Genomic DNA, 13561 nt, shown 5'->3' with positions numbered 1-13561 from the left:
CAGCCACAGACAGAACATAAATGAATAGATATGGCTGTGTTCCAATGAAACTTATTTCTACAAACAGGTGAGTGGACCACAGATTGCCAACCCCTGTTTAAATAAGGTTTTAATAAGGTGGCACCTGGGTGGCTCAGTCGGTTAAGTGGCCGACTTCGGCTCAGGTCATGATCTCACAGTTAATGAGTTTGAGCCCTGTGTCGGGCTCTGGGCTGACAGCTGGGATCCTGGAGCCTGTTTTCAATTCTGTGTCTCCCTCTCTCTCTGCCCCTCCCCCACTCCCTTCTTTCTCTCTCTCTCTCTCAAAACTAAATAAATGTTAAAAAATTGATAAATAAATGAAAAAATAAATCAAGACAGGACCATATGGCTTTATAAAGACTTCTCCAGAGACATACACACAACACAAATCATTCTATCAGTAGTTACAAAAACCATATATATATATATATTTTTTTTAATATATGAAATTTATTGTCAAATTGGGTTCCATACAACACCCAGTGCTCATCCCAAAAGGTGTCCTCCTCAATACCCATCACCCACCTTCCTCTCCCTCCCACCCCCCATCAACCCTCAGTCTGTTCTCAGTTTTTAAGAGTCTCTTATGCTTTGACTCTCTTCCACTCTAACCTCTTTTTTTTTTTCCCTTCCCCTCCCCCATGGGTTCCTGTCAAATTTCTCAGGATCCACATAAGAGTGAACACATAGTGGTATCTGTCTTTCTCTGTATGGTTATTTCACTTAGCATCACACTCTCCAGTTCCATCCACGTTGCTACAAAGGGCCATATTTCATTCTTTCTCATTGCCACGTAGTACTCCATTGTGTATATAAACCACAGTTTCTTTATCCATTCATCAATTGATGGACATTTAGGCTCTTTCCATAATTTGGCTATTGTTGGAGAGTGCTGCTATAAACATTGGGGTACAAGTGCCCCTATGCATCAGTACTCCTGTATCCCTTGGGTAAATTCCTAGCAGTGCTACTGCTGGGTCATAGGGTAGGTCTATTTTTAATTTTTTGAGGAACCTCCACACTGTTTTCCAGAGTGGCTGCACCAGTTTGCATTCCCACCATACAAAAACCATATTTACCTGAGGTAGCTGTTTGGCAATATCTCCACCCACAAAGACAGCTTCAAGATAAACCCAAAGGTTCTGGACTACTAGCCACTCTTCAATTATATCTGAGGAAGTGGACAATTTATACACCCAATTCTGGATGGTTTTTTTAAATGGAGCATTATATCTAAAAAGTGAAAATGGAAAAAACACTATATTTTAAGGATATATGATTCAGAAAATAACATGGCCTAACAAAGTTACAGGAGAAACATTCCTTTGGAAATGAACTTTTTTTTTTTCCTTAAAAGGCAGTTCCTAATAATTTTCACACAGCTAATGAGATATTTGCTTTTCTAGGAGTAAAACTCATATAATTATAGTGATTTTACTTGTTTCCACATATTAGTCATAGACTAGGAAAATGGACCGAGTTTTGTGACAGAGGTCCAGCAAAGGAACTGTGCTTGTTGTTTCTGGGAGTAAAGGGAAGGCAAGGAATAAGGTGTTTTTACAAGACTTTGGTGAACCAAATCGAAGTAAGCATGGCCTACGAGAATAGCACTTAGGGCACGGTTACTGGTCCATGAAACTAGTACCACAAGGCCAATGTCAAGATTGAGGGTTGATGTCCATTTACAGATGTTGCTCTTCTCATCCAAAGACTGCTGGTTTCACCAGGCACTGGGCCTAGATTGTATGGTATTAGAGATCTAGAATAGCTGCCCCCAAATAGCATGCTTCCTGCTTTCTCAACATCAGGGCTAGATGAAGGATTCATGAGAATTCAAGGTGTCCAGAAAGCTGGGCACAACCAAAAACGACAAGAAACACAATGGATGTCATGCAAGAAGTGATGGGAAGATACTGGGTAAGGACCCAACTGCGTACAGTTGGATTAAGAACCCAATTTTAGTTTGTGGCAATGACAAGTGGTTTCAATGTGGTATAGTGGCATTTTCTGGTGATTGTCAATACAAGGTTCTTAAAACTTGTCTTGATCCAGGACAGGTTGCTCACATGCAGAAGGGGGTTCTTCTGGGTCTGAAGCGGGTCTTCTGGGTCTGAATGGGGTCTGATGCCTGAGTGCAACCCATAACTTCTCTAGAAGTCTATGTTATACATGGAGGTATAAAGCGAGTTGCACAAAAATTGCCCCAAGGAGATAGGTGAGCTATTCAGATAGTAACAGGCATTTTTATCAACACCCATTTACTGTCCATCTGACCATTGTTCTGGAGCTGAAAGGCAGTCAATATGCTAAAAGAAATCTTCAAAATTAAAACATGCAGACCAAGATGGTATGGATGGGTACTTCAAGGGGTTGAAGCAACTAGATATTTGAGGCCCAAAATGGTCCTGCACAGAGGAAAAAAAAAAAGAGTCATATTTGATGGTTATATTTCATGTAACTTCCAACATGAAAATGGGAGACTTGAAATAAAATCTAGCAGAACCAGTTTCGGTCCTATGGCCAGGCCCTTGCGTTGCACAACTCTGCACGGTGGAACCTGTCAAGACCAATAGGGAGTGCCATAGACCAATCAGGAATCCAGTAGGAAAGTGTCACAATTCAGGCAATATCTGGAGTTAAGTCTCACCCATGGAATATATAATTTCTTTCTGAGGTCACTTCCAGGTCACCCTAGAGACCCAGCAGCCACTGCCTCAACATTGATTTTATTAGTGCTATAAATATTATACTGATCAGACTAAATGCAAGTTAAGTATGAAACTAAGAAAGGCCTCAAATCCTGAATTCTTTGGCCACAGACACTATTCACATGACTCCATAGCCTTTTTTCAAGAAGTCATCCTTTAGTGGGGGCGCCTGGGTGGCTCAGTCAGTTAAGCATCCAACTTTGGCTCAGGTCATGATCTCACGGTTTGTGAGTTCAAGCCCCACATCAGGCTCTCTGCTATCACTGCAGAGCCTACTTGGGATCCTCTGTCACCTTCCCTCTCTGCCCCCCTCTCCCCCGCCCCCCAAAATAAATAGCACATTTAAAAATAACTAAGAAAGAAGTCATTTAGGAAATTAGTATGGCACAATTAGCAGTGATCCATGTGGACATAGTATCCCATGAAGTCCAGAAACCACTGAATATCCCATGGTCACCTGTGCCAGGATTATTCATATTCCCTGAGAGCAGAAGTCATAAGTAGGATCTTAACCATAGCAAGTCAACACGAAACTCCTAGAACTAGGAGCTTTGAAATGAAGTACTTTATCCAAATACAAGACAGACTTTGGGGCCAGAAGTCATGCAGGATGTCATTCATTAACCAGTGATCTCAACCTGGACAAGGGGTGTTGGAATTCCCATGTACCCTAGACACTGACCTCTGCTAATGACAAAGTTGTGGCATATTTCTTAGAAGTATTATGGCGAAGAACAGTTGAGAATTACTGCATAGTCAGCTAGGGGATTAAAGGTTGCTAATGCCCAGATTAAGACCTGACAGTATACTTAGTCTGACTGATTCCCATTTGCTAAAGCTGCACTTAAGGTCATAGTCACCTTCCAGCTGGTACAGTAGTCCAAAGATGGACAGGTTGTTTCATTTAGGGCACAGTAAACCCAGCACATAAAGAGACACTTTTCACGATAAAAGATGCATAAAGTGTTTAAGTAACAAGCCCCTAGTGATAACAGTTCTTTAATGTGTTGCCAGGATACTTCTCCTGGGCCACTGGATGAACACTTGAGCAGGGCTAGCCGAGGAGGCCAAAGATGTCAGATTGGAGGAATGAAAGAGAAAGAAAATAAAATACATCATCATGGTGGGGAGCCAAAATGTTCAGGAGATAAGCTGCCTATTTGGGGGAAAGTAATTATGATGGGGCCCACCAGGAAAATAGGAAGGAGAGATGAGTACCATAAAGAAGAGACAGAGGCCACGATTGTTAGGGAAAATAGGTAGCTTGTGTGAGAACAGACAACAGTGAGCACTTTAGGTCAGAATCTTATATTATGCCACAGCTGTAAAACTGGGCTTTCACCTAGTATTATATAATTCCAAAAACCAAATTAAAACCTTCCCCCCCCCCCAAATATAAAATTACCTGTTGCTTAGTAAGGAACCTAAGACCATTAAACTATCCTCCATCAAGGTGATAATCTCTCCTGATTCAGTTCCTTTGAGAAGGAGCTCTCCCTTTCCCTTAAATGCGGCAAAACTCAGGTTCTGGTTGGTCCAGTTTTCAATCACCTGAGTCAGCTTGGCTTCAATATCCTTTTCCTTAATGGCAGATATGCAAATGTCCTTCAGAGGGAGATCAAAGAATATGTCATGACATTTTCAATTATAAATTAACTGCCTTGTAAAATGATGAATTTTTGAGTTTCGACCTAGAAATCATAGTCATTTTGTGGCCAAAAAACCAAGACTCAAGGTGCACCTGGGTGGCTCAGTCAGTTAATTATCTGACTTTTGATTTCGGCTCAGGTCATGATCTCACAGTCATGAGACTGAGCCCCGTGTTGGGCTCCACACTGGACGTGGAGCCTGCTTAAGATTTTCCTTCCCCCTCTCTCTGCCCCTCCCTCATGCTCGCTCTCGCTCTCACTCTCTCTGTCAAAAGAAGAGGAAGAGGAAGACAGAGGAGGAGGAGGAGGAAAAGAAGGAGGAGGAGGAGGAGAAGAAGGAGAAGAAGAAGAAGGAGAAGAAGAAGAAGCAGCAGCAGCAGCAAAAGAAAAAAAAAAGAAAAACAAAGAGAAAGAGAAAGAGAAAGAGAAAGAAAAAGAAAAAGAAAAAGAAAAAGAAAAAGAAAAAGAAAAAGAAAAAGAAAAAAGAAAAAGAAAAAGAAAAAGAAAAAGAAAAAGAAAGAGAAAGAGAAAAAGAAAAAGAAAGGGGTGCCTGGGTGGCTCAGTCAGTTTAACGTCCAACTTCAGCTCAGGTCACGATCTCACAGTTTGTGAGTTTGAGCCCTGAATCAGTCTCTGTGCTGACAGCTCAAAGCCTGGAGCCTGCTTCAGATTCTGTGTCTCCCTCTCTCTCTGTCCCTCCCCAACTTGCACTCTGTCTCTGTCTCTCAAAAATAAATAACCATTAAAAAAAATTCTTTTTTAAAAGAAAAAAAGAAACGCAAGGTCTCAAGATCATTGTATTACAAGTTCAAATAATAACTCTCTTGACTGTCTGACCACTAATTATTTTATTGTACCACCTACATGCAATAGCAGAACTTAAATCGTCATGTTTCTTGATTATATTTTTTATTGGAGTTTTCTGGCCAAAACAGAGATAACCCCAGCTGCTCTATCTCAGCAACTTGCCATGAGAAAACAACTGAGAATGTATGTGGGAGTCCTTTGACCTCTTTGAAGTAACATATAATCAGTCATTGCCAGATTCCTGCTTCTTCTGGCCCTGATACGAATATTTCATTTGCTTAAAAGTTATTCTATTTTTTTTCTTACAAGTTTTCCTGTTTTTCTGAGAACGCTCGATATGAACGTCTCACAGGGAAAGTAAAAGTAAGGTATTTTCCCCACCATGCCTCTATTTATTTTCATACTTAGAATCACAGAATCTCACAGATGGGAAGGAACTGAAAGGTGCAAAGTATTTCCACAAATAATTATAATCCAAATGGGTGTGTAATAAATGTCCTAAGCATGGTAAGACTTGTTGTGAGTTCTGAAGAGGGAGAAAGGATTTCTGCCTGCAGTCAGGAGGGAAGGCTTCATGGAGGAGGCAGCATCTGAGACTGAGTGAGATTCCAATGGGTGGTGGGAGGAGATGTTCTACAGCAAGGGAAAAGCGTTCCTTTGGAGGCAGTGAGTCCAGTGACAGAAGGAATCCAGCTTGGTTAATAGCAGGACATGCAGAGCAGAGCAAACAGGATGTACCAGGGTATACCGCACTAAGAATCCATTTTGGGGTGCAAATAGTAACTGAGGCCTAGAATTCCCTGGAAGTATAAAATGATGTTTTCAAAGCACAGCTTATAAATGGCTATATTCTTAAGTGTAAAAACCTACTTCTAAGAATGAGATGGTCACTTTGTTTCCTTCAGTAGTATTTGAATGACATTGATAAACAGGACATAATGTTTTGAAAACAGAATTTCTGGTGTACATATGTAGTTAAGGGAAAAAGAAGGGGCAGGAGACTCAAAACCATATATAAGAGAGATTTCTGGTTACATGGTACAGTTCCCTGCCTCCAAAAATACAGAATAGTGGATAAAATGCAAAAAAGAGAAAGTAAAAACATAGCCAGGCTTAAAAGCCAAACAAACATCTCCATGAACCAGAAGTGAAAAAGACATGCAAACCAGTGGGTGGACATGAAGCCCAGGCCTGAGGGCTGCGGTGAGTTGTGGAGAGGGGCAGGGGGAGCAGTTATAAAGGGTTTGCATAGACACATCTGGCTACACCCCAGGGCCCAGCGCAGAGACAACCCACTGAAAACTGCCCAGCCTTTCTGTAAAGAAGGCCTCTTTGCTTATCTTAGAGCTTCTGTCTGAGGGTCAGGCATCTAATGTAACACAGGACTAGGGGTTCTCTCCAAAGACAGAGGGTAGTGGGCACCACCATTGCACAGTCCTCTGCCTCACCCCAGGTCACTGCTATCTCCTGGAAAGGAGCTTATGCACATGTCTGGTGTCCTGAGTTTTGTTTTGTTTTGTTTTTGTTTTTTTTGTTTGTTTGTTTGTTTTTGCAGCTGCCACCCAGGAGATGTCTCTTGAGCACCTGATTCTGGTGGCAAATGAGGTTTATGTTTGAGGTGCCACAGGACCATAACAAACCAGGAAAATGTCCTTAACCAGCTACCTACCCCCAGTGCAGAGACAGCAGACTGGAATGCTCAGTCGTACTATGGGAGAGGCCTATCAGTGTAACTTCACAGCTGTGGCCTGAGGAGTAGGCTTCTAATTAAACATATATCCGAGGGCCAACTCTAATCCTCTCCAGAGACTTTGTAGGGTGGGTGCTCTCTTCATCTTCCTTATGCCATGCTCCCAAATGCTGGCATCTCCAAGAAAGGAACTTGTGTGAACAACTGTTGCTGTCACTCAAAAGGCACATCCCTTGATGGCCTGAGTCTGGTGAGTAGAGGGGCTTGGGTTCATGGGTTCAACAGGATGGCAGCAAACAAAGAAAGTTCTTAACTGGCTATCATCCCAGGGTTCAGTGCACACAGAACAGACAGAAATGTCCATTTCCTAGTGTTCCCCTAAAAGAGGTATATTTGCATACTTTAAAAGTGGCTGCCTGAGAATTTGGCTTCCAATCAGCCTAAATCCACTTTGGAGCCTGACAGGTCTTGTGACACCTCCAGTTACTGGGAGTAACTAAGGATGAAGTAGAGTACTAGAAGAAACACAAAGTTCTGAGAGCCAAGCAAGAGCTAAGGTGGGCTTGAATGATAAGGCTCATTTCCTACATGAGGCTTCTCCTTCCAGACTGAGAGAGGTGGCTGTTTTATATAATGCATAAAAACCAACACAGAGAGGAAAGTAAAATAAAGAAACAGAGGAATATGGTCCAAATGAAACAAGATAAAACCTCAGAAAAGACTTCAATGAGACAGATGGGTGATTTACCAAATAGCTCAAAATAATGGTCATAATAATACTTAACAAGTTCAGGAGAAACATGCATGAACAAAGTGAGAATTTCAACAAAGAGAAAGAAAATATTTTAAAAGTACCAAACAGAAGTCATGGAGCTGAAGAATACAATCACAGAACAGAAAAATACAATAAAGGAATTCAATAGCAAACTAGATGAAGCACAGGAAAGGATCATGAACTCAAACACAGGGCAGCAGAACTTACCCAACTAGAGCAAAAAGAACAAAGAATGAAAAATAGTGAAGATAATTTAAGGGACTTAAATTTAAGATAGATCACATGGGCCAACACTCACATTATACAAGTCCCAGAAGGAGAAGAGGGCAGAAAATTTATTTGAGGAAATAATGGCTGAAAACTCCCCTAAGATGGGGAAGGAAACAGACATCCACATCTAGGAAGTCCAGGGAGTTTCAAAACAGATGAACCAAGAGATCCACACCAAGACACATTAAAATTGAAGTGTCAAAAGTTGAAAACAAAGAGAACATCTTACAAGTAGCAAGAGAAAAACTTGTTACATACAAGGAACTCTCACAAGACTAATAGCAGATTTTTCAGCAGAAATTGTGCAGACCAGAAGGGAGGAACACAATATATTCAAAGTGCTGAAAGAAAAAAAAAAGACAAAAACAAAAAAAACCCCGCTATCAAGAATACCCTACCTGGCAAATTTGTCCTTCAGAATCAAAGGAAAGATAAAGTTTTCCAGACAGGCCAAAGCTAAAGGAGTGCATCACCACTAGGCAAATCTTACAAGAAATGTTGACAACAAAGCCAAGGAAACACAGGGAAAAATACACAAATGGGACAACATCAAACTGAAACGTTTCTGCATGGCGAAGAAAACCATCAACAAAATGAAAAGGCAAACTACAAATGAAATAAAATATTTGCAAATCATAAACCTGCTAATGAGTTAATATCTAAAATATACAAAGAACTCACACGACTCAATAGGAAAAAACCCCAACCAACCCAATTCATAAATGGGGGAGGATCAGAATAGACATTTTTCCACAGAAGACATGCAAATGGCTAACAGGTACAGGAAAATGTGCTCAACATCACTAATCCTCAGGGATTAGCAAATCAAAACCACAGTGAGATACCACCTCATACCTGTCAGGGTGGCTATCTTGACAAAGACAAGAAATGACAAGTATCAGTGAGGATGAGAAGAAAAGAGAAACCTGCACACTACACTGTTGGTGGGAATGTAAATTGGTGCAGCCGCTATAGAAAACAGTATGGAGGTTCTGAAAAAAAAAAAATTAAAAATAGAGCTAACATATGATCCAGCAATACTACTTCTGGGTATTTATTCAAAGAAAATGAAAACACTAATTCAAAAAGAAAGAAACCAGAACATAGATACTGAGAACAGACTAGTGTTGCCAGCCGGGTGTGTGTGTTGGGGCAGGGTGGGGGATTAGGGGGGTGGCAGTGCAAATGAAATGGGTGAGGGTGGTTAAAGGTACAAACTTCTAGTTATAACACAAATAAGTCCTGGGGATCTAATGTACAGCATGATGACTATAGTTCACAATACTGTATTGTGTATTTGGGGGGTGTTAAGAGAAAAGTTCTCAACACAAGAAAAAAATCTTAACTATGTGTGGTGATGGATGTTAACTACATATATTGCAGTGATCACGTTGTGATATACACATGTATAGAGTCATTATGTTACAAACATAAACTAATAAGTTTATATCTCAGCCATAAAAATCATATAATTATAGAAATTATATCTCAATAATAAAAAAGAAATACCATACAAACACTAGGCACACACAAAAGAACCAATTTAAAATCTTGGAAAGGAAAAATAATATGTAGTAGATTAATAAGGAAAAGTATAGAATTAGAAATCTGGAAAATGTTCTAAGGAATTCACCAGGAATGTAATACAGAAATAAACAGATTTTTTGCTTTTAAATGAGAGTGTAGTTAAGGGACAAGGAGGATAGATTTAGGACCTCCCAAATGAACATATTTCAAATAATCATCTTATCTCCTTGAGTTACTGTATTATTTTGCAAAATCAAAGGATGTTCAGGGTCATTCCAAATTTTGAGGGTACATTATATAAGGCAATTGTACACTCTTACATAAAATGTCTGTACAATTTTCAGAAAAGAAAAAGATTTTTTTAAATTTTTTTTCTAATGTTTATTTCTGAGAGAGAGAGAGAGAGCACAAGTGGGGTGGGGCAGAGAGAGGGAGACACAGAATCCAAAGCAGCTGTCAGCACAGAGCCCAACATGGGGCTTGAACTCATGAACTGCAAAATCATGACCTGAGCCAAAGCTGGATGCCCAACTGACTGAGACACCCAGGTGCCCCAGAAAAGAAAAAGATGTTCTTTAATGAACCAGTGATAAGATATAAGCTTTTGTACCTCAATGTCATCCTTATTTTTAAGTAGTGGTGCTTCCATAATATTTCTAAGACAAAACGAATCAGATTCCACATCAAACGGGGTTCCAGTTAACTCAGAGATTCGATCCCAGTGTCTCTGTTTCATTGCCTTATTGGTCATCATTTCCAGTAGAGGACATGACTCACTGAAATCATCAATTCTTTTTTTCAGATCCAAAAAAGCTTGCCAATCTTTAAGCCCTTTTGGGAGTTTACGACACCTTTCAGGGAAAAAAATTGTATCACTACACATTTCTTTGTGTACACACACACACACACACACACACACACACACACACATATATACATATATATATATATATATAACAACTTTGCCATATATATATATATATGGCAATATATCAGAGGATAGATTCATTTGTTAAATACCTACAAGATCCTATGAAGATAGCCACTAGAAAAAGGTAAGTTTAATTCAATTAAAACTCACCTGTTTTGAAATTCCTGCAGTTCTGCATTAATTTTTTCAATGTCTACATCTCCCCAAAGTATTTCATAATAACCACTAATATTGCTCATTACGGTATCATAGAGTCCATACAGCTTCTGCAGCAAGTTGAGTTCCTTTCTGGGAAACCAAATATTTAAGTCATTGCATAATGTGTATTTTAAAAATAAATGTCATTATTGGATAGACAGAATTCATCCAATCAAATATTTCATACATCACATGTGTACTTTATAGACACCAATATGCAAAAAACCCTGTTAGCTTCCAAACAAAGATTTTATTAAAGCTCCATCAATCGGGTCAAGTGTACAGCTCTCAAATATTCCAAGTCATACTATGACTTGACACTAACAAATGGCTTGATTATTATTACCATTCCAGTCACTACAAACAGTGTGACCAGCACTTGGTAAGATCAAAGCTAAGGCTAAGATTTTAATTTTTTTTCTTTCAAATGCAAGTTGTTTTTTTATGAGAACATCTATCTTTAGGAAGTGACTTAAACATCACTTTCCTACCAAAAGCTTTCCCTCATGTTCCCAAATGGAGTTATATACATAGCAAGAATAATAGGAGGGATTATAGATTCCTAGAAAAAGTCCTTTTATCGTGTAATACACCAAAAATTGAGTTTGTTGATGCTCCCAAGAATTCCTCAACGCTTAGCGGACCATGAGGGTCCCCTAGACCCAATTTCAGTTTTTGAGTTTATTTCTTGAGCAGTTCTAACTATTTGTAAGGATTGATGTTCACAATTTTTATTATTTATTATAAATAATGCAAAGGCCAAAGTTAAAATTTGCTTATGTTTTTAATAAAGTAAAACTCATTCTATCTTGCAATTATCAAATGGGCACACTGGGCCCTTTAAAAAACACTCGGTTTTTTCAATTCTTGCTTCATTTTGCTGATTCTTAGGAATGATCCCATTGTTAATCATGGAGTATTTCCAACTATGCTAAAAATGACTAAAATAATACAAAAAGAACAACAAGATCTCCAATAAGAAAGGGACAATTTTTCTTCAGGTTTCTTACTGTGTTGCCCAAAGCATTGCATCGTCTTTTAAGAAAGTATCAAGAGGAGGGCACCTGTTGGGATGAGCACTGGGTGTTGTATGGAAACCAATTTGACAATAAATTTCATATTAAAAATAAATAAATAAATAAAAGTAAAATGATCATTGTATTGAAAAAAAAGAAAGAAAGTGTCAAGAAAGAACTCTGGAGAGACACCATTTTTGTTTTGTTTTTGTTGTTGTTGTTTAGCTCTCACTTAATACAGTTAAGGAATTGTTCATTTTTTATGTAAAACAGCAAAGAGAAGACAACTGACAAAAGAGTGTGTTTCCCAAGTATTGAACAGGAAAGAGACACAGGGCAACACACTAGACTCTAACTGTGATAGTCCAACTGGCTATGTAAGTGAGATCTCAGACTGTGGGTCTTTAGATGATAATTACCTAGATGAATTTTACCCAAATCAGTAATTTATGAGTGGACAATATGTTTATGTAGAGGCAAGGGCTTCATCCTGCAAATTTTTACAAGAACCTAAACCATCCCATTTCATGAAAAGGATATATGACTGTTCTTCCATTATCTGTGATGTTTGTGTAACTTTTATTTGGGACATCCCCTAAGTAGACAGATGCTGAAGGCAGATGTGTACTCAAAGACAGATGATGCAGAAATGAAAAAGTTCATGGACTTGGTCCTTCAAATGTGAAAGTAAAGATTTTTTGCATTCATAATGCAAGAAAGATGGTGATCCTCTCTTCAACAAAATTATGGGTGTCTGAGTTTTCAACAGTTCTGGGGTTTAGCAATGCAAGTCCAAGAAAAGTCAGAAGTAATAGTAAGTTAGAAGCTGTTGGAGATGGATTTGAAATTGGAAATCAGTGCCTACAGAATGGGTATGGTCCAGGTTTGTGCATGACAGCCGATGAGAAGTTGGTGGTGTCACCAGCAAGAATCCAAGAACTGACCTTTACTGTCCCACTGCTTGTACTCACTAATCTTTGCCTTAAATTTTTCCTTAAGCTTTTCTTTCTGTCTTACCTCTTAACTTAGGCAAAGGAAACCCAAAAGCACTACTCAGGTGGTATCCACTGCCCTCACAAGACCTCCCACTCGCCCAGATCCTTGGAGCTAAACTCATATGGACCATGGAGTGACCTCTGGAATGACTTACAATCACCTTCACCGCAGTATAATACTAAAATCTCCGCTGATGGAGAAGCACAGGCTTCATTTACATAACATACAATGTGTGTATTGGCATGTTTCCTTAAGGCACATGCGCAATCTCATGCCTGCCTTTACAAACAATGACAGCTTTCCTATTGATATATTCATTCTAACCCTAAATAAAAGGAACCCATTCACCCTCTCTCAGGGAATCATGGCTTTGGAAGCTATTCCCCAAGATCTCTTTATTTGCTGCAAAAAAAGTTTTCTTTGTGTGACAACTCAAACTTGTGCAGTTTCTGACTCACCAAGGAGCAAACTCACATTGGTTCTGTTACAGTTGGATTCCGAAGTCAGTTTCCACTTTGTGTAAATATCTTCAAACCAGGGTATTATGGAGTAAAAGTTTGGGTTTTCACTGCTTAAATTCTCACTACATTTTCTAATAAAAGTGCTTTTCACCATTACCTTATTTGTACATTTGCAAATTACTCATAAATCACTTAAATATAAAAAATAAATAGTAAATGAGGATGGTTATTTTTCCTGGAATACTGAGGGCTAAAAGAAAACACTGAGTCTCACACTGAGCATGCAAAGAATTAACTAGAGAATTTATGAAAATGCAGGACCCAATCCCTGAGATTCTGATTTAGTAAGTCAGGGCAAAGAACAGACATCTGCAATTCTAACACAACTGGTCATCCAGTTAAGCTTGGTGAATGACTGCTTGGGAAAAAAATACAAGCCATCTACCCTAAGGTAGTTGGAAGCATTAATTTATGGTCAGAAAATTTCTTATCTATTTTGCAAAGACATGTTA

The 13561-nt window shown here is 39.1% G+C and overlaps 1 protein-coding gene across 8 annotated transcripts in view; it reads right to left on the bottom strand.

Annotated features, from left to right (window-relative positions):
• The window catches only part of DNAH8 (dynein axonemal heavy chain 8), a 330151-nt gene that overhangs the window by 189703 nt on the left and 126887 nt on the right, over positions 1–13561 (bottom strand). For 7 of the 8 annotated variants that reach the window (XM_045057489.1, XM_045057486.1, XM_019830547.3 and 4 more), the window contains 4 exons: positions 10529–10666; positions 10058–10298; positions 4135–4334; positions 1101–1254 (listed from right to left, as the gene is read on the bottom strand). In XM_045057489.1, the coding sequence (XP_044913424.1) occupies positions 1101–1254; positions 4135–4334; positions 10058–10298; positions 10529–10666 (733 nt within the window). The remainder of the gene's footprint in view (positions 1–1100; positions 1255–4134; positions 4335–10057; positions 10299–10528; positions 10667–13561) is intronic. The other variant, XM_045057487.1, reaches the window with a different exon arrangement.

Source organism: Felis catus, chromosome B2 (assembly GCF_018350175.1).
Source record: "Felis catus isolate Fca126 chromosome B2, F.catus_Fca126_mat1.0, whole genome shotgun sequence".
Classification (NCBI taxonomy): domain Eukaryota; kingdom Metazoa; phylum Chordata; class Mammalia; order Carnivora; family Felidae; genus Felis; species Felis catus.
Note: the sequence above shows the minus strand (reverse complement) of the source record. Positions and strands in the feature narration are given on the sequence as shown.